Source organism: Chroicocephalus ridibundus, chromosome 1 (genome assembly GCF_963924245.1).
Source record: "Chroicocephalus ridibundus chromosome 1, bChrRid1.1, whole genome shotgun sequence".
Lineage (NCBI taxonomy): Eukaryota > Metazoa > Chordata > Aves > Charadriiformes > Laridae > Chroicocephalus > Chroicocephalus ridibundus.
The window spans coordinates 99376136-99397316 of NC_086284.1; the positions used below are offsets into that span (position 1 = coordinate 99376136).

The 21181-nt window shown below is 44.7% G+C and overlaps 1 protein-coding gene across 1 annotated transcript; it reads left to right on the forward strand.

The window, feature by feature from the left end:
- Positions 1–1994: 1994 nt before the first annotated feature.
- TMPRSS3 (transmembrane serine protease 3) lies at positions 1995–20168 on the forward strand. Its single transcript, XM_063354868.1, has 13 exons — positions 1995–2012; positions 3074–3218; positions 5162–5272; positions 6149–6265; positions 7873–7996; positions 8963–9088; positions 9819–9862; positions 10598–10763; positions 12326–12495; positions 14166–14261; positions 15425–15567; positions 16984–17136; positions 20039–20168. Exons 1-13 carry the CDS (start codon positions 1995–1997, stop codon positions 20057–20059), a joined length of 1434 nt encoding a protein of 477 aa, XP_063210938.1. The 3' UTR covers positions 20060–20168.
- The last annotated feature ends 1013 nt before the right edge of the window (positions 20169–21181 follow it).

Genomic DNA, 21181 nt, shown 5'->3' on the forward strand with positions numbered 1-21181 from the left:
CTAAAAAAAAAACAAAAAACAAAACCTCAAACCTCTTGCGATCTTTTCCGACAAAAGCTTACATCCTGTTTTCTTAGCATCTGCATCTCCGAATTTTTGTCTTAGGGTGGCTATAAAAGCAGAAGGTATCTGCAGGCTTTTTCCATCTGTCCCAGCAGAACAAGACTAGCAGTCCAAAGGTAAACACCACAGAGAGGGTGAACCTGCTGAAGGGTCTAAGACTGGGTCTCCTTAGCTCTTCATTTTAAATTGTCTTCTGAAAGCCAAGAAATCCACCTGAGTTGCTACTGCAGCATGGGGGAGGTGAGCAGAGATGTACTGCAGCATGTAAGACATTAGTCTGTAGGCTGAATTCTTTCCTTTTGGGTTCAATTTTCATATCCTCCAGTCCCTATCATACATGGCTCCTGCTTTGGTCTTCTCAGCCAAAGGCAATGAGCCAGCCAACTGTGCAAGGTCAAACTCAATGTCCCATCTAGACATTGTGCCCTAAGGATGGGGTTGGGGCAGCTCAGGGTGGCAGAAGGCACACGCCTGTCCATCCTGGTGATGCCAGTCCCACCATGGGAGCCTTTGCAGAGCTGTGCTGGCTGGTCCCCTGGGTTACCAGCATGGCCAGAGCTGGTGAAATTGTTGGAGCCAACTTTGCCTGACCTGGAATGTCCTCATTGAAAGTAACACTGCTCCCTGGGGAGGACTGAAAGGGTCACCTGAGCTGCTGGTGTCCTGAAATGAGCCCTCACTTTCTCCCCCTTGGCTGAAGCCAAAGGGGGGAGCCAGTTTTGGCTGCCTCTCCCATCATCTGTCACTGAAACCCGGTGGGAAGAGCATCAAGTACTTTGAGCAAGTCAAGAAGTGCAAATTTCTTACACATCCTCATTTACTTTCTTTTTTTTTTCTTTTTTTCTTTTTTTCTTTTAATGTCCTCCTGCGTTTCCCGTTTCCAAGGAAGCCTGCTGAAAAAGTGGCATAAGAGATGAGGAAGAACTTTTGATGCCACAGCCTAGATGTGAATGATTAACAGGAATGTGACCTGGCGTCCTGTCCTTTGGAAGCACCGGTTTCCACCAGGCACAGCAAAGGGACTAAACAGCTTCCCTCACCGCGGCCACATTCCAAGGAGGTGGGTTTTGTCACAGAAAACCTCTATTTCTCCCCTGGCCTCTCAGGAACCTTGTTTCACTTACACTGCCTGCCATAGCTTTTTGCTTCATCTCTCCTCCTCCTTCTTCCTTCCGCACTCTCGGCTGTCATGCTTCTTCTTAGTAATAAAAACCAAACCAAATTATTGCTACTTTTGAGCATTTTATGAAGCTGAGCACACATTTTCATTTTCTAAATCCCAGAGTACAAATGAGTTGATACTTCAGAAATACATGACACTGCTTGCAAGGTGCTTCCAAAAAATTGTACAATATTTAATTATAGTAAGAGTTTTCTATAACTAAAGCATGGGTCTTTTTGAAAAGCCCTCTTCAAGTGTGCTCTTCTCTGCAAGCACACACCAAAGGGCAAACCAAGCGAAGGAAGAGCCCGGTGAGCCTACAGGCCTTGTGTGCTGAAGAGATGAAGCATCTGGGGCTTCTGCCTTCTGCCGCCCACAGCCAGCAGCAGATACTCTTCTCCACTGCACGACTTTTGGTAGAAGATGAGCAAGCGCTTGTGGTGCTCCGTTCGCGGTGCTCCTTTGCTGAGGGGTTACAGCAAGGTTTGCAAATACGACAATATTACCTGACTCTCTTAGGCTAATTAAAAAAGCCTGCTGAATTTGTATCTTCCCCTTTCTGTAGCCATGCCATCCGGGGACACCCGATACCCCTTGCCAGCTTGAATTACATGGGCTGCTGCCGTAATGCCGTATGTGGCAGATGACTGACTGGGCAGCCGCGGACGGCTCAGTGGAAACCTTTCCAGGGCAGACTGGCTTAGCAACCTTGGAATTTCCTTGTGGTTTCTTTTGATAATGAAGAAAGAAAACAGTTTTGCTTTTAACTATGACTTCTCAGGAAGAGGTGAGTGAAGCTTTGGGAGCATGTGGTATCCTCTAAATAACCGACACATCAGTGTTTAGCTTTCATGTAGTACACTTCACAACGATGTTTTGTTTCCTTATGAACAACTTACACATCAGTTAGAAGTCTTTTTTTTTTAATATTTAAAAACTGTGCACAGTAAGCTGTCCTTTTCTTTGCCTCAAAGCTAGCAGATTGTATGTAAAATTTAATTTATGTTCATTGAAATGTACATGAAGTTTTATTAAATGAAAGAGACCTTAATGCACTTGTTTGATGAAAGGTGAAAAGATATTCCAGGTGACTTAAAGATACAGTGTCACAGACAGAACATGTATTCTTTGCCTAAAATGTGTCATTGTAAGCATTTTCTGGGACTGAATCTGCCAACGCCTACACTGCTTTTACCGCTTATTAGCTCCTCTGTCTTTAACAAACCTGGACCTATTTCACACCAGCGTGGGTTTGAAAATCTGATTCCTTTTGCCAGTGACAGTAGAACCAGAGTCAGAAATTAGTATTTCAAAGCTCTTTATTCTGAATTCTAGTGTATCCCATTTTCCTTGTTTTTCATAGCGTAGAAAGTGATCAAAGGTTTTCTGAATTAAAATTCAGCGGGCCAGTGCGTGAGGATCCTGTCAGGTTCTATGCAGGTGTCATATGCTTTTTAGTCTTTCTCTTGTTTCCAGTTGCAATTAAAGAGCAGGGATGGATTCACACTCCTAGTGTGAGTCATTACAAGTAGCTTTGGTGCTTAGACAAGCTTGAACAAAATTTAACTCCGGTACTTTGCTGGCTAATTAATTATAAGAGCTCCTCTCATGAGCGTGAAGTAGACAACATTTTACAAAGTGGTTTCTTTTGGGCAAACACTGCATTCTTGAGAGTGTCTCGGTGGATTCACATTGGGTCTGTATTGCATTCGAAAAAATGGAATAAAAACTTAAGTATGAAGCAAAACTACCTGTCCCTTCATATCATGAGAAGGAAGTCAGATTTTTTTTTGAGTTGATAGAACCAATTTGTTTAAATATTATGTTCTCCCCACCGTGTTGAGCCAGGTACAAGAGACAAATCCCACTACTGGAAGTCTTGAAATCATCTCTATTACGGAAGATGAACCGCCAGTACCAGAAGTTCAGTTTTCCTTCAAAAGATTTTTCTTCATACCACAAGCAAAAGTGGACCCCAGTGCAGATGGATCTGGTAGGGATACTGCAGAGCTTTTTGACCTTTGTTATCTAAATGGCTAATGTAGGTCTTTAACCTTGCAAAACTATGCTTGCCCACTCAGTCAGAGAAAGCAATCACTTAGAGAAAGAAGAAACGCAACCTCACTCCCCCGGCCGTGAGGTTTGCCGGCATATTAACAGGTGATGACATCTTGTGTCGACTTGTGTATGAAAGCATTTTTCACAGCCAGATTATTCACACACCTCAGCCACATAGCATACATTTGCCCACGCTTTTCAGACACATCTTTGAATGGCTTATTTGAAATTTTATCAACCTGGAAATTGGTTCATTAAAAAAACTGCATATACAATACAGCAGCCTTGGAGGAATAGCATGCATGTCTGCTACTTCCCATAAGTTTCATGGCAAAAGTACCCATTAACTTCAACAGAGGCAGGCTGAGCATCAAGGATGAAGCTAGAGTAATTTAATTTTCTAGTCCATTAGCTACTAGAGCTGTGTAAGATTTTTAGCACACCAGACACCGTTCACAAAACCAGTTACTCAACTGCTGCTGAAAGGATCTGTGCAGGCCGAGATTTGCTTGTGAGTCTATAAGCACTGGGAGACACTCCTCATCCTTGACTGATTATAAATTCCTGCCGATCTTAAATTCAACGCTTGAAGACAGGGGGTGAAGAGCTGCATGAATTAAAATTGAAGACAAGGTTCCGCCAGTTCCTGTGTGTACCCATGACCAAGCTGTGTATGCTATTTTCCCATAGTTTGCCCTTCGAATATCAGAATAATCAGAATACATGTCACACAAGTGAATCATTCATTATTTTCAGTGGAATCTGTTGTTGTCTTCCAGAATGAAAATACCACTAAGTTGAGGTCAGCTGTGGAGGTTATGGGTGAGCAGGACAGGTCCAGCTCATGAAATGTATTCAGCAGTTACTACAGATGTATACTTTAACTTTAGTTGCATTTTTTTCCTTGATAACTCAAAACTCAACCTTGAGCCATTTCTCAGTTCAGTCCTTGTCTTTATAGCAAAACTTTGGCTAGATCCTTTTTCCCCACATTTTTGAAGCTATCTTCTGGTTTGGGGGAGTCTTGGTTTTTTGCAAATTTAGCTTTCTATCATTGTTAGTTAACCTTGCTTCCAAGTCCAAAAGGACCACTAACTTTCCTCCTTCTTGTCTCGAATACCTATTTTGCTAGCTAGTACTGTCTTCTTTCCAGCACCCCTGCTCCTGTTCAAATCTTTAGGCTCCTCTTAATTGTTCCCGTGTCTCTGTTACCCTGATTCTGTAGGAATGCATTGCGCGTGGGACTTAGCTCCCCAGTGCACGAGGTGGAGCTATGTGGCTGCTGGCCTCATCCCGGGATTTTCATAGTCCCAGACGCAGTGCTCAGAGCAGCATCCGGCTGGGGCTACAGCTGGAGGGAGCACTGGGACCATGGGCTTGGTACCAACAAGAATCAGGAGGCATCACAGACAGGAATGATCGTAATGAGGAGACTCAAACTAGTGCATTCTTTGCTACTTTCACTGAAAGAATATACTAGTCCTCTTCAGCTTTGTGAAGTCCTCAGAGAGTATGTCTGTACCCTGCACACACAGGTTTGATTACACAAATAAACCAGCTCTGAATTTTACTTTTCTTCAGGGTCTCACATTTTCAGGAGAGGTGTTTGTATACTTCTAAAGCTTTCAGTGTGATGTGGCCCGTGAAAATAAAAATGTAGAGCACATATTATCAATTGCATTGAGGACAGGCCAGGTGCTCTGTAAGGGCACGATTCAGACACCTCACAGGTCTCTGAGAGCACTTGGGTCTGGTCAGCTCACAAAGTGTATGCAGGGGTTACTACTGCCATCTAGTTTAAATTTAGATAAATCTTTTTCATTGCAAACACAAGCTGGTTTAACTTCACAGAAGCTATTCTCTCTGTTTGGTTTCTAGGAGATATCGAACCACCTTCAATATGCCATGCTTTTATCTCCCTAAAATACTTTCCATATATCTGTGGTTTATTCCTTGCAGTAATCTTAACAGTCGCCATTGGCCTGGGTGGTGAGTACAATTAGTTATTCATTAAGTTCTCGCTTAACCATTCAAATGCTTAATTTTTCATGAGCCTTTTACTTAGAATGGAATTAAACTGCTACTGTGGCTTGTTTGCTGAAGTAAAAAAATCTTGTTGATGTGATGGCTTTAAATTTTACTTACATGTAGGGATAAAATAGATTTGGCGCTCATGAGAGGGTTGGTGTAATATTTACAACACTGGGAACCTGCAGCACCAAGAAACCTTTCTCGAGTCAAACTTTCCTGATTCTTCTTGGGTGGTGAGCTAAGAGTTTAGAAACCAGGGGAAGATTCAAGTAGCGTACACTATATTTTTGTCCTGTAATTCACTTCTTTAAGTTTTTTTTCAAAGAACTAAAGAACTTCCCCCTGTCACAACCAACCTCTACAAAGGAGGAGAAAATGCAGAATGAGTTTAGTGTGACCTGCCCAGGTCTAGGTGCCAAATATATTGATGCTGGAGCAGTGTCTTCACACCTGCAACAGGGGTAAACTTGCAGGAGGTTGAGGTGTCCCCTGGGGAGGGAGCGCACTGGGCCTATTTTACGAGGGTCTCCTTGCCTTGCTGCTGAGGGGCTGAAGCACCAGGCAGAAACTCGCCCTGGGGTGAAATGTAAGCAGGGGTGAGGGAGCTGGGAAGGAGCCAGCACAGGGAGCAAGGCTGACTCATCCTACAAGTCATTACTAATGGATGAGTTTAGCAGCACCATGTAGCAACCTACAGGTTGTGTTTCAAAAGTTCCTAGAGTGCGGGAGGTGTCTTTTAGCAAGACAGAAATCTGGCCAGATAATGGAAGTCAGAAGTGTTAAATTAATATCCAAGTGTATGCTCATCACCCTGTTTTCTTTCATTCTTGTTAGTCCAATACAACTGCATTGGGAAGTTTCGCTGCCGATCATCCTTTAAGTGTATCCAGAAATCAGCCAGGTGCAACGGTGTCTTCAACTGTAAAGAAGGGGAGGATGAGTATGGATGTGGTAATTTAAATTTGATTATAAATCCCTCCTAATTCCTCCTGTAGCATCTGGCACGCTATCAAGAAATGCATGTTGTAGAGAGTTTGGGTGAGACAAGAAAGATAGAGACTGATGGACTATCTAAATCACGACTTCAGAGGAACAATCTCTCTGAGGTATTGATTTACAATGTGTGATAAATCAAATGGCTCTTAAGATAAATTTAATGTTTGCTGAATACTGCTACTGACATATCGGGCATGTTTCTCCGTTAAAAGTCTTGATGATTTTCACTACTGTGAAATGTATGCCTCCATGTCTGAGTTTCTCTCTGTAATGGTTTTGGGCATCACAGGGCCATTTTAAATCATCCCTCCCTGTCCTGTGCTATGGAAGATGACTTGGTGATTTCTGCCTCTGGAGGGAAAGGGCTCTAGTATTAGTAAGCAGAGGAACTGATATTTAGATCAGTGTACTTGTAATTCTCACTCCTGTACCTACAGGCAAGGGAGGCAGCACAGCTTTACATCTGTGTGAAATCAGGAATGAGAAGAACCAGGAGCTTTTGGCTGCAGCTAACCCCATGCAATGCTTTCCACCTTTGACATGGTTTCCCCAGGGAAGAATCTTCAGGCCTCTGTGGAGCCATTGGGCAACACGTGTGCTTTTCTTGTCTGCCTTTGCAAAGTAATAACACTGGCCCAGGGGCGCCTGTGGGAAACCCTCGTCCAGCAGTGACCATGTACATGGCCTCCCTTCTCCCTGGGAAGACCATGTAGACATGCCTTTTCCCAGGTCCAGGTGCCTCCTGGACCATGGTGTGAGGTGCAGGGATAAGGAGGACATGGCGACATGCAGGATGAAGGAACCGTGGGTGATGGTTATGTACCTGGGCCTCCTGCAGGACTTAACCATCGGCCTCTCATCCGGAGGCATCTCAGCACAGCTGGCAGCAGTGGTAGCTCCCCGGGGCGGCTCAGCCCTGCGGCCAGGCTGGCGTGAAGATCTGCCCATGGGGAATGGCTGAGCTGAGCAAAGCCAGGCTGGCGCGGGAAGGGAGTCCTTGGGAGGCCAGCTCCCAACTTGTGCATCTCTCCTCTCCCCGCCCTTTACCCACCCATCAGCCCAGACGTGCCAGCCCTATGTCAGCAGAGGGAAGAGGGCAGGAAGCTCCATGGGAGCCCAGGGGCGGCGGGGGGCAAGCGCATCCACCTCATCCACCTCAGCACAGGTGCTAACTACCTTTCATCACTTACCTTGATCATAGGTTTTCTCAGTGCCAGACATCTGCAGCTCCAACTCACTGCGATCAGCAAGACTTGCCCAGGCTCACTGGAGGGCAAGGCAGCCTTCTCCATCTATATTAGAGTACCATCCCATATCCATTCCCATGAGCACAGGCTTTTTTCTCCTGGCTGTTCTAGCTCGGTGTACCTTGGTTCCCTTCCTTAAGTGTGTGTGTGTGTGTATGTGGAGGCAGGGGGGCACAGAAAAACTCTGTGTAAAAACTCAGTGAGCCAAGAAATGTGGATGCCACAGTGGTGCGTAGACACAGATGTGTAAGTGTTGTGTACCTGGTGGTTCTTCTTCACAACTCACTCAGGGATTTCTTCCTCTGACTCTCAAAGTCCGGTTGAGTGGCAAGAAAGCGGTGCTGCAAGTGTTCACTTCTGGGTCCTGGCGAACAGTCTGCTCTGACGACTGGAAAGCGGAGTATGGAAATACTACCTGCAAACACCTGGGTTTCTCAAGGTATGAACAAAAAATGGAAGAAACTTTATTTGGCATTTTGAACAAACTGTGAAGTTTTCAATCTTTCCAGTGAAACCTTCTATTTGTCTGTGCATTGAAAGAAAAAAGGACTTAAAAATCCATCCTTGTGAATGACACGGTTGAGGAGATTTGAGATGATGTGAGAAATAGTCCTGAATACCTGTGCACTGCAAATACCGTTTATTACTGCTCTAAATCCTGGATGAGGCCTAAGTACGATGGTTTGGTTAAATCTTCCCTATGGGGTGCAGGTGCCTGAATCGTACTTGTCTCTCTTGTAGCTTACCGCCTGTCAAAAAAGCACTAAAAACGTATGAACATTTTCCATTTCTTTTACTTCCTCAATGGGAAAATTGTATATACAATCATGCCATTACATCTATTAGGAATTAAGGTCCACCTCACAATTACAGAAGCACCTGGTGAGGTGGTTCTTACTGGATTGATCCCATTACTGGAAAAGCACCATTTCTCTCACAAACTTTCACACACTTGAGAAAGAGTTTGAAGTTGTGACTTGCAGTGATGCTCTGTTATTTCTTACAATACTGTAATTCTGATTTCTGCATAGTATAGTTAGCAGTATAAAGATTCTTTAAATAAATTCTTGTTACCTTTAGGGTAAAATACATCTCAATTGTTCAACACAGAAGACAAGAAAAAATTACAAATTGTTCATCCTCCCTGCTGCAAAACATAACCCTAGAAAAAACAGACAATGAGCTCGCTAGTGCTTCTGAAAATGTGTGATTTCCACGCGATTATGGCAAAAATACACACACGTTATAAGAAGCATTTCTTGGGGAGGGTAGGATTACTTTATCAAGTGTCAGAATGTGATTATTGTGGTTGCTACACTGGGTTTTCATTAGCAGAAGCGCTGAATTATTTAAATGGATTACTGAAATGCTGTCTGAGGAAGCTGTGTTTATGGTTTATTTGCAGTTATGTGAGTTCAGGTTACCTGCCTGTGGCTGCAGTCGAAAAACAGTTTCAAAGACATTTCGTGTCCCTCAGCCACTGGTTATCAGCTGCTCAAGCGACATCCCTGCACAACGCAACAAACCTCAGGTGTGCCTCAGCTTGTTCATCCTGACTGAAAGAGACCAATCAATAGAAGGAGAATTACTAATAGTTTGAGATAGTTGACTATTTTTTCAGGCACGTAGTACTTCATAAGTGGTTGGTGTTGTTATGCATCATACACCAAGGTTCAGTAGCAGTCTTGCTGGAATATGAAGAGCCTGATCCAAGGCCCATTAAAATCTACAAAGGCTTTAAAATGAGCTATTTAAAAAGCCTATTTGTCCCATGATCCCTTTTTTTTTACAAATGGATAGACACCAGGCACTTATCTTTTCCCATTGTGGAGCAGATTGTTTCAGTTTACAGATCCCTAGATATTTCCCAATGGGGATAATGAACCCTTTATGGTCCATTTCTTCCTCCCGACAATTGCCTGTTTTTCTTAGTTACCTTTCACTGAGAAGCAAGATATGGATCCAAGGAGACTACAGATCACATGTTGAAAATTGCTGATCAGCCTCCCCTTGCAGAAGAGTGAACCACTCTTCAGCAGGGCAGCATATGGTCTGCAGGCTCCCAATGGTGTTTAAGCTACTGACTGAAGTTATTTCAGCTAAATGCTCCTAATTTAGGTATTTCCACTAAATGCCCAAACTAGATTGGATGACTACATGACTTTGTGTCTCTTTCAATATATAAGTTGTTGCTTTTGAAAAAAAAAAAAATAACAGTATTCCTAAATTGGAACTAATACTGCACTGTCTTTTCATCTTAGAGAGGAATGTGCTTCTGGCAATGTGATCATCTTAAAATGCTTGGGTAAGAAATGGGAAACGTGAAAATACAATCAGAAACTGTCCTTCTTCATCCACTGCAGAACAAGCTTTGGGAGGAATTGTGTGTACTCATGGGCATACCTTACCATCAATTTATCACACCAAAGTAAAATTTCAGGAGGTGAGAATAGGCTGGGAGGGCAGATTGGGAGCATCAGGTAGCAGGAGCGTTTTGGTGAGAATCACAGTAGGAAGCAGACGTTTAAGGATTGTGAGTGTCGAGTCCGTGGACTGATGCTGTAATCCCAACTCTTTGCCATCTTTGTGGGGAAAGGGAAATTCTCTCTTAACATTCGAACTTTCATCCCACGCTACTCCATGTCAGCTAGTTTTCAAATCAGGATATGAAAAGTCAAAAACCAACAGCACAAACATCACTAAGGGAGAGGAGATGCTTCAGCCTACCTATGTGGCACCCCATGCATTTTAGGAGGGCAGAGCAGTGGGTTTTACAGATCAGCTGGGCCTTATGTCTGCAGGGGAGAAGATGTGAGCCCCACAGCCCCCATAGCAGCTGCCAGGCAGGATGCTGCAGGTACAGGAGAGAGGAGGAGAAACCTCTGGTGGCAGCCACAGCTGGAGACGTAGGCCATGGGGATGGGGACAGTCCTGCTGCAGAGACCATCTGACCTCAGCAAGGCTGGGAGCAGAAGGGCTGAAAGTGACCAAAACGATGACTGCGTTTCCCTCATGGACCATAACCTTTGCTTTCCGGCAGCATGTGGTACCCGGGCCAGCTACGGGCCACGGATCGTGGGGGGCAATGCGTCCTCCCCCCGGCAGTGGCCCTGGCAGGTCAGCCTGCAGTTCCATGGGCACCACCTCTGCGGAGGGTCCGTCATCACCCCACGCTGGATCATCACAGCCGCCCACTGTGTCTACGAGTAAGTCCCTAAATCGCCTTGTTCAGGGTGTCCCAGTGATGCCGCTTGCAGAGATCTGTGGTTGGGGTACTGCAGGGTAGGGATAATGCACTGTGCTTTCTCTCAAAATAAACTGCAGGAGAGGCTGGGTTCTCCTTATTTCACTGGCTTCCTCCATAACATTTAAATGACCTCTCTCTCTCTTCTTGCAACGGTGCGTGTGAGTCTTTATTGAGAAAAGGTCTCCCCAAGAAGTGGTCCAAATCAGGGGCCCCAGTTTTCAGATATTCTGGGCCGTCACAGCTTCCTGGGAAATCAGCTTAAAACAACATTTAAGTGCTAGATCTTAGGTATCCCGATCTGCAATTTCTGTCCGTTTCATGTGGGTTAACAGCTCAGGAGGAATTTGAACTCAGCTGCTCTGGTACCCTGGAGCTCCAAAATGAATCACACCATCTTTTTCAAGCTGATAGGATGAATCAGTGACAGTGAGTTGTACTGTGCTTGGTGCCCTTTACCACATACTCACTGCTCCTTTTTATGCTGTTTCAAGTAGTCTTTGAGTTGTAAATAGATGCTAAACAGTTATTTAAACTCTTTTGTGTAATTATAAACATAACCTTCTCTCCTATTTATAATGAGCTGTGCGGTTTTGCGGTGCTTTTCATTGCCAATAGCGCAGGAGAGCTCTTCTCACTCTTACAAACTCCAGGCCACTTTCACCAAAGACATTTAGACAGATAAAATGGGATTTATCTGACCACTTTTAGGTGCTCACAGCACAGATGCCTGCTTCTGAGCAAGTCCTGTAGCACGCTTTTATACCCAGTGGAGAGAAGAGACAGGACAGAAAAATTCCCCTCCTAGATCTTATATAGAGCACTGTGTCGCCGTGAAAAGAATTACTTAGAAAGCAAGCATTTTAGGACTTCTGTCCTTAGGACTTCTGTCCTGCACAACTCAGCTGGTTGTGGTGTGTTCAAAGGCTGATGGGGATGGGAGCTGGCAACACAACCCACATCGCCTGGAGCCTTTTCCCAGCACCTGGAGCCTTTTCCCAGCACCGTCGGTAACCCACCGCTAGCCTGGTGGGGCGAAGCCAGGAGAAGAGGAGCTGCTCATGAGCTGAAGGCTGAACGATGTGGCTGCTCATGAGCTGGGGGCAGAAGCACCTTCCAGGCGGAAAGCCTCTCTTTTGAAAACGGCCTTGCCACGAGTGCCTCTGAGCTAGCCACATGGTTGAGCACAGGCCTGCCAGGCAGCACCATCGACTGCCGTGGGGTCACATAGGAAGACAGACAGTTTTTTCAAGGTAGACCAGTGCAAAGCTCTCATATGTTTGTAAAAAGCTGCACAGATAATAAACCAGTGAATAGCAGTGTGTTGCTAAGATTAGTCATCCTTTCTGTATTTTTTGAAATTAGATGCAATACATAGCCAATATTGGTAGATAGGTAAGCAAGTACAGCAGACTGGAGTTATTTGGGTGTAGAGTTTTATGTTGTTCATAATCTCAGGAGACAATTAGAAAAGCTGAGAGTTTTCTTCAGGGTTTTTCACTCTTTCTGACCTCTTTGTTTCAGCCTGTACTTGCCGAGCTCATGGAGTGTGCAGGTTGGTTTTGTGACTCAGCAAGACACCCAGGTTCACCCCTATTCAGTGGAAAAAATTATATACCATCGAAACTATAAACCCAAGACGATGGGAAATGATATAGCACTGATGAAACTGGCGGCACCTCTTGCTCTCAATGGTAATTTTTTCTGTTAGCTTTCACTTGACTTTCTCACCTTTCTAGCAAATAGTGTGGAGGGTCTTTCCTAGTACAGACAGGGAAATTTCTGTTGGCGCCCTACACCTGACCCAGGACCATTGAGGGGATCCCCACTGTCTCTAAAAGCGATGAGATGTGCAGCATAGATGTAGCCAGCCTGCTGCTGTGATGGCAAGGCAGCCACCCCGTTCGGACTATACCGACAGAAACCCACCCTGGCCTCAGTATCAGGAACTCCTCTGTACTTGATATCCAGGGGGTCACAGGGCTCTGCAAAATGTTCCCAGTCCCTTCTGGTATCGGCTTACCAAAGGCATTTAATAATAGGCAAACATTAGCTTTATTCTTTCTAAATATTTTTCCTATCTAAAATAAACGCCCCACCTCATTTTACTTGGAGGTCACAGAGATTTTTATCATGTCCGTTCTGTGAGTATAGGGAGATCCAGCAGTGTCCAAAGCTGAAAATCAAGCTTAAATTTCAAAGAGAAGAAAAGGCAATTCAAATATAATGACGCTCTTAAATTAAAACCACTTTTATTTTCTCAGCAGGATGCTACCTACAGCTGACACAGTTAGTGAAGTGAAATAATGTATAATAATATTGTATGAATTTAAATGATCACCTGCCAATACCTCCTAATCACTGTGAGCTCTCTGCAAAGGGGAGTTGGCTCTCTCTGACGCATCTAGATCGTCAGTTCCTAAATCAATTCTCTTGAAATATTTTAAACTTCCACTTTGAATGAAAATGAAGCTTGATTTTGTTCTGTTTTATGTCTCAGGTAGTGCTGTTTTCTTTTGCTTGGGAATAACTTTGGGAGGATGTCAAGAACAGTAGTGGCTCTGCACCTGAGCCAGATACCCGCTATGCCCCGGGCGGGGGGACGCTGGGGGCAGTCTGGGGGGCTTTGGAGGCTCTGTGCTGGGGGCTTGGTGCTTTGAGCTGGGATCATTGCACCGTGGAGAGCTGAGCCACTAAGAATTGCCCGGTAATGCCTCCTATCTTCCTTCCCTTTGCGATGTGCCATCTTGACAGGCTGCAGCTTGTCCCCATGAGCATCAAACACTGATTATATTGCACGGCATTCAGCGCCCCACAACAGAGAGGTCCTGAAACTCTATGAGCTGGTGGATGGGAAGCAAAGAGCACCCCAGACATCTTGTTGCCCTTTCAGAAGAGGGCAGAGATGGGCACGCACGGGTCTTTGCACGTGCCGCTGGAAAACACCTGGTGTTTCCTGGTGTAGGAGGTGCCACACAGTCGCGCGGTGGTTAGCCACGGCCATTTCTAGTCCCAATCAGGTCACCGTGGGGTCTCCTCTGATCTGCCCAGCAGCTGCATACGTGGTGTGGTTCTTGTTTGCCCATTCTTCAATTTATTGACATGCCAACACCTCCTTTTGTTGCTTCATACTTGAAACTAATTAGGCCTGGTGTAGGTATTGTATCAAACCTTCAAACCTTGGCCATAAGACAAAAGAGCTGCAGAGATGCCTGGCTATTCATGTGGGGAGTGGATGGTGTTCCTAACAAGTTCACTGCAAGCCAAATCTTCAAGTTTTACTGAGGCATATGATTTTTTTTTTGATAAATCTTAAAAACAATTCTCTCTTTTTTTTCTCTCTCTCTTTTTTTTTTTTTAATAGGTCACATAGAACCAATTTGTCTGCCTAATTTTGGTGAACAGTTCCCAGAAGGAAAAATGTGTTGGGTATCAGGATGGGGAGCAACTGTGGAAGGAGGTATTTTAAATTGTCTGCTGTTGATTACACTACACGAAAACGTCTCACACACAGTAAATACAGGATTTGGTCAGAGCGTTGTTCAACATTAAGTTTTCTGGAATATCTGGAAAAAGAAGACATATTGCTAAATTTTATGCTCACATTGAACTGCATGGGGTCAAAGGAGGCAAAAGTGCTGTACAAACCCTTATCACAAGGAATGGGTGGTTATACTCTGTGAAAAGGTTGAAAATGACTTGTGGGCAGCAACACCATCCAGAGCATTGTACTCGGCCTCAGTCGAACAGGCTGTGTCCTTTGTAACTTCAAGCACAGAAAACACAGCATGAATGTAAGAATCAACCATCCATTTTTTTCAGAGAAAGCCTGTATGCATTTCCAGGCAGGTGGGATGATGTAGAAATTGCATCTGTGAATAATATCACAAAGAAAAAGGAATTTACTTTTTTTTTTTTTTACCATGACTCAGGTCATGTTAGTCAATAATATATACTGAATCACTTTCATAGGAAAATGCTTGAATTCTCAGGTCATTTTTTTTTTAATCATTGTTCATTTGTCTCATTTAACGTGTTCCCATTGTTCAGAGAACAAGAACAGTATGTTACCTGACCTACAGATAATAGCGAAAGGTGGGGAAAAAAAATGAAAGCAAGGTTTACCACATAAAAAGTCAGCTATAAATTGGCAATAGTCAGTGTGCGAATACTCCTATTGGTAGAAATGATTCATTCAGACTCTGAACAAAATAAAATAAATATTTATAAAATAAATGAGATATTTGCAGATACTTTGTTGATTGACAGAACAGGGGATAAATTTCAAACAAATTTGGGTGCTAGTATTGAAGACAGTGTCCAACTAGCTTTTAAGTTCGTCACTCTCATTGACTGTCTAGTTTGAGTAGAAACATATAATATAAACTTTATATGATATACTGTGGTAATCCACAGCTCTACAGAGTTGTTAGTTACTGGATTCTGTAAGTGATGAGGCATCTCGTTGCCTTACTTGTATGTTGTAATTTTAAGCGTATTCCTTTAACCCTTGTTTGCCAATTCTTCATATATTAAAATGTTTTCTGTTTATAATTGCAGATTAGTTTCAAGGATAGAGTTTTTTCTTGTTTTGTTTTGTTTTGTTTTGTTTTGTTTTTACAGGTGATACATCTGACACCATGAATTATGCAGGTGTTCCTCTGATATCTAATGCAATTTGCAATCACAGGGATGTCTACGGTGGGATCATAACTCCTTCAATGCTTTGTGCTGGGTTCCTAAAGGGAGGGGTAGACACCTGCCAGGTATGGAAGTTTCCAAACTGCAACTGTGCTCATTAACAGCAGCAATGGAAAAACATGAGTGATAAGTTATCAGAAGGCACTCCCAGGCAAACATTTCATTTTGTGCCATTTACTCTGTTTACCGTGAATATCAATCACTGACTGTGCGCTCATTCATGTGCTACAACTCCCTTCTTACATTTCTTCTGTGGACCCACTTCTGAAGCCAAATTTACTTAAGACATTTTTTGATTTCTTGCATGTGCTACAGCATGGTGCCATCCTTTCTTTGTCCTGGCTGTGGCCTCTGCACTGCACTGTGAGCAGCTCTGGAGACCTGCAATGTGTAGAAACCCTGTGGTGAAAAGCAGCCAAAGCATATATCAAGGGAGAAGCAGAAGCATGTGATTTTGGAATAAGTAGAGTGAGGCAGGGGGAAGGAAGAAAGAGAGAGGTGTTTGAGTAACTGAGAGGGTTGGTAATGACTCTGGGGGAGAGGGTTTCCCAACAGTGGTGGATCAGAAGATCCTTCACATCACACGACGGTGATGATTCAAAATCATTGTCTGAGTCATGATGGCGCCCACCTTGTGCCAGGTCTCATCCCCATACACACTAATGTGGACTCACCTAGCTAGTCATGGATGAAGAGCAAGGGCTGGGGAGGAACTTCATGTTTCCAGGTTTGCTCAGTCCCAATTACATGGGGGACAAGACAAAGCGAAGGCATTAGCTGCACAGATCTTCATTTAAGCGCCTGTTTGCACAACATCCCCAGGAAGGTACCCAGCACCAGCATGTCACTGTGCCTGGGAGAGCTGCCCAGAGGCATCACGCTCAGCGTGTGGCTCCACGTGACAAAATGAGCCCTACTCGCCAAAGGGAGAGGCCCGTTCCAAATTCCCTTTTTTTCTCCTGTTATTGTGTTGGGCTTTGATGCTTATAGGGCAGGAAATTGCCCTGGTAAAATAAATTGAGAGTTTTCAGTACTTAGATGTCAGTCTTGATGAGTCGAATCTGCTCAGCAAAGTGTCTGGGAAGGGCCAGAAAAGCAGCGTGCGAGACTGCAGGCAGGGGCAAGCAGGGAAGGAGGGGGGGTGCAAGCTTGCTGTTGCAACCCTGGGCTCGGCTCAGCTCAATAGCCGGACGCTTTCTGAGAGGAGCAGCTGGGAGAGACCAAGCCCATGGCATGGAGACTGCAGATTAGCGGTGTCCTGCCTGCAGGAGAGGCACGCTCCCCAGCGCCTGAATGGTGTTTGACAGCAAGCTTCAATGTTGCTTCTGTTGTACGGTAACTGGGGAAAGCAAAATACGATCTAATAGACATCTCTAAGAAGACTCCATCCTCTTATGCTTTTCCCAGGACATAGAACAGAGCAGAAATAGCAGCCTCCATTTCTGCGGCACTGATGTTTGTTTTAATTCTTTGATCTCCAGGGAGATAGTGGGGGCCCTTTAGCATGCGAAGATATGAGTGTCTGGAAGTTGGTGGGGACCACCAGCTTCGGTGTGGGCTGTGCAGAAAAGAACAAGCCGGGCGTCTACAGCCGAACCACCTCCTTCCTGGACTGGATACACGAGCAGATGGAGGTCTGGTTTTGCTCTGTCTCTCCACCTCGGGTTGTCGCTTTGGTCTGCCTGTGCCACACAGGGTTTAGCTCATATTTGTCGCAGCTGAGTAGCGTGTGACCCGAGGACGTGTTTGGGGATGGGGGCAGGTCCGTGTGCAGACCAGGCAGGGCAAGGTGTGGGGGGTCTTAACAAGATGTGGGGGGCACGAGGGCAGGGACAGGGAGGGGAGAGGACCGTGTGAGTGACTGGGGAGCGGGGCTGGAGGCACGGAGCAGAGAGCAGGGAAGCGTGAAAGGGCTGAGTAAGGAGGTGGGGGGGTGAGGGGAGGGCGAGGGAATTGATGCTAAGGGGCATTACCTGAAGCCATGAGGCTGCTACAAAAAAGCCTGGGGAGTGGAAGCTGTGCAGGGACAAAGAAATTAGGGAGGGAGGGAGGGAGACGCTGTTGGCTAGAAGGAGAGGAGAGCAGAGGCAAGGAAGTGGGGGGACGCTGCAGCCACCTTCACCTGCCCCAAAGGTGGCCCGCTCTTCGTAGACCAGCGCTGCCAGAGAGATGCTGGGTTCAGCAGGTTTAGCTGTGCAGGAGAGTCCTTGTGCTTCAGGTGGACTCCCAGGCAGGAATCCGTTGCTCGAGCAGAGGCATCTAGAGCCATTTTAGAGACGCCAGTCTGTCCTGCCTGGCTCATGGGTGTCCCTGCAGAAAGGCAAGGATCTGCAGCTAGCCCTGGGTTGTATCCACCCCATGGGGATGTCTCCGATACACTGCAACAGCTCAGCTAGATATGATAGAGGATCTATGGGAGATCGGAGGCCTTCTGGACCAGCTACTGGAGGTCAGGCAAAGTGCACTTTGACACCTCAGGTGGCACTAGATGGTGCATGTGCAAGGCAAGTGAGCCATCCTCCACTGCCCTGGTAGGAGCCTAGACACATAGCTCACAGGTACACACCTATGCACAAGCTCTTAATTGTCATTTTTTTAGCTTCATGGCAAAGCCACCTTAAGGACCAAAGCATACATTCAGTCCTGCTCTAGCCAAGTCCTCACAGACTGTGGTGCCAGCGCTGCTATTCCAGCACCCGGTTTGCTGGAATGAATGAATGAATGAATAAATGAATGAATGAATAGCAATACAGCCCCCCAGCCCCAGCAGCCGCCTGTGCCACCATGAAGGCACCTGATGAAACCGCTGCTGCCCCTATCTTATTTGTGAAATATGTGAGATGTCCTCCTCAAACCAAAGTGCCAATATCAAGTGTTCGCAGACAAGGAAATGCCCCAAATAAGGTTGTGTGTGCAATTTCACTTCAGACCTCCATCTGTATACTGTATGACACACACTGTTTTCACAACCTATATTACATGTGAAGATTTATGCTGTCACATGCCTATCTGTCAGTCAACAAAGCTAAAGAAGACAGGATAACACTCCTAAATCTTTAAGTTCTCTAATATTACTTTTTTTTCTTCCCCCAAAATATATATATCATTGTGATTAATTTGCAGATGCAAAAGCCCAGACATTTCAGATGAGGAGTTCATATCTAATGAAAGCACAGATCTCCATTATAAAGAAGTGATCAAGGGGGAAAAAATACAGCTAAATCTTTGTTTAGCTAAACGTTAACATGTTACCATTTTTCTCAGGGACATCCTTCAGATGTAAACATTAATTCATCAAATTTATCCTCTTAGAAAGGATTTTCAACTGCAGCATAGAAACATGGACACTTTTTAGCAGACGCTGAAACAAATCAAAACAAATTAGAACTACTGTGCCTTTGAAAATGAGACCAAGGGAATGGCTTGCACCTGGCAGATCTGTAGTGTGGCACAACGGTCCTGATCTGCTCTTTACCTGCTATTACCCGGGGTGGACTGGGGTTCTTTTGGTCTCTCCAGAAGTTTCTGTGCTTTCTCCAAACAAAATTAACTCTCATAGCTAAGGCTTAGCAAAGGAATTAGGAAAGAGATCAATTTTGATCTAAGAGATGCAAAATTGCAAGAAAAGGAATTTGGCCATCAGCAGGCCCTTAAAGGCTTTCTTTCTGGCAATTAGCTTTCTAACAGCTCACCCATCAGGGCCAATGATCTAATGCAAGACATGATCGAAAAGGAGGCATTTGTGTTTTCTGATCTTCCATTTACAGTTTGGAAACCTGAATAAAACACTTCTGTCTCTCAACTTTTAAGGAGAATACAAATATTTTGCTAAAGGCTCTCTCCTGTGAGTGCAAAGAAAAGTTTTTTATTGCTTTCCACTAAGTGGTGAAAAGCAGTTGATGTTTCTCCTACATTGTGAACAGAATTTCTGCTGTCTTCATATTGGACAGCTCTCCCACTACGGACGAAGCAAAAAATTTATAGCACTAAGGGGCGTAACAGTGACTGACATATATTACTGCCTGAGAAGTATTATGCTTCAACTATTACTCCTGAATAGACATGAAAAGTTCCCACCCCAGAAAAAGAAGAAAAAAAAAAGAAACCAGCAATGGAACAACTAAGAGGAAACACAATAAACCTCTTCAAAGCCTACTTAGCTTTGCATAGTGTCCCATGCATGCAGTATCTACCACTATTACTAATATATTCCTCCATCCCCCATAACCATACGTCTTTATAAGCCTCGTGTTCCTGTCTCAGCTCATGCAAGGCTGAGAACTAGTGAACTAAAGCGGTGAGAGGAGCTGGTGGCATTTGCTCGGGTTCACAGTGCATGCGATGGAAATTGGACTCCACCTCTTTTGTCAAGGTGGTGTGTTTTTCTGAAGAACTTCAGCTGGCAGGACTGGCTGCAGCAGCCCCACAGTCCTTTGGTGACTAGTACAGAGGGGGAAAAAAAGTCATTCCTTTTCAGAGTTCAATAGGTGGCAACATGAGTGTTTGAGTAGATGCATAACTGGTTTTGCTTCCCAGAGAGAAGAACTGCAGACCTGAGGAGAGTGGCGACGTGCTGGGCTTCTGAAAACTCACATCACGCTCCAGCGCCACAGAAGGACCCATCACATTCTTCTGGACATCTGCTCTGAGCTTTGTACCTTCACAGACTACTTTTTACCATTTGTTTTGTGTACCGGTAACTGTGCTTAATGAAAACTGTTGCACATTCACCCTCTTTCGGATGGAAGAGGCAGTTGGACGCTGGATGATGGGCATGTGTATTTACTGTCAGCTACAAATTTCACATGTAGAAAAAGTGCTAAGACTGGTAACCCAGAATGCTATCGCAGTAAAGTTTTGCAGGCACCATGAGTAAAAGACTAGAGCAGCTTCAGATCAGATTGCTAGCTATTAGTTTAGTACTTACCTTCCAAGAACCAGTCTACAAAAACACTTTTCCTGAAAGTGTTCACATATAAGGTCCACTCTGTTGCACAGATAGCAGCAGCTATCTTTGAAGCCATAAAGCAAGCAGGAAGCAAGCAGTTGGCAATTTTGGCAAGCGTTTGGCAAGTATGTTCAACTCTTGTTAGAAGAAAATTTCTGGATTCAAATCTTTTATCATGTGGCTGTGAACAGAGTCCCTAAAAATGAATTTTTAGGCGTTTTCTTGCAGTAGATAGCTCTGAAATGAGCAACATACAGATGTAACCTTACTGAAAAATTCTGAGATTACTGAACAGTCTTCAAGGGAAGAGGAGCTTCTTTACTGCCTTTCAATAGGCTGGAGAGCCCAAACCATTGCTCTGTCTGTGATGCACCATGCGGTGCAACAGCCATCGAATACCCCCAAGCTCACATCACGCAGTACACTTCACCAAGGCACTCATGCTCAGCCGCCTTCCCTGCTTTCCCTCCCTTTCTCTGCGAACGCGATGATATAGATCCTGCGCTCTTTGTACCTGTTGGTGACATCAGTGGTGCAGATGAACTGATGCCAGCCAGGCAGGGGACAAAATATCTGAAGTGCTGCTGTGGTTTCCTGTCTTACAAGCCATTTTAATATAACAGCTTCATGTTGTTAGGTTGGAAAACGCCTGATCATTTTGTGCTTGCCCTTTGTAAAATTCCTGGGATGAAAGCTGTCAATTTTAGAATTGCTTGCCAGTAACTAGGTAG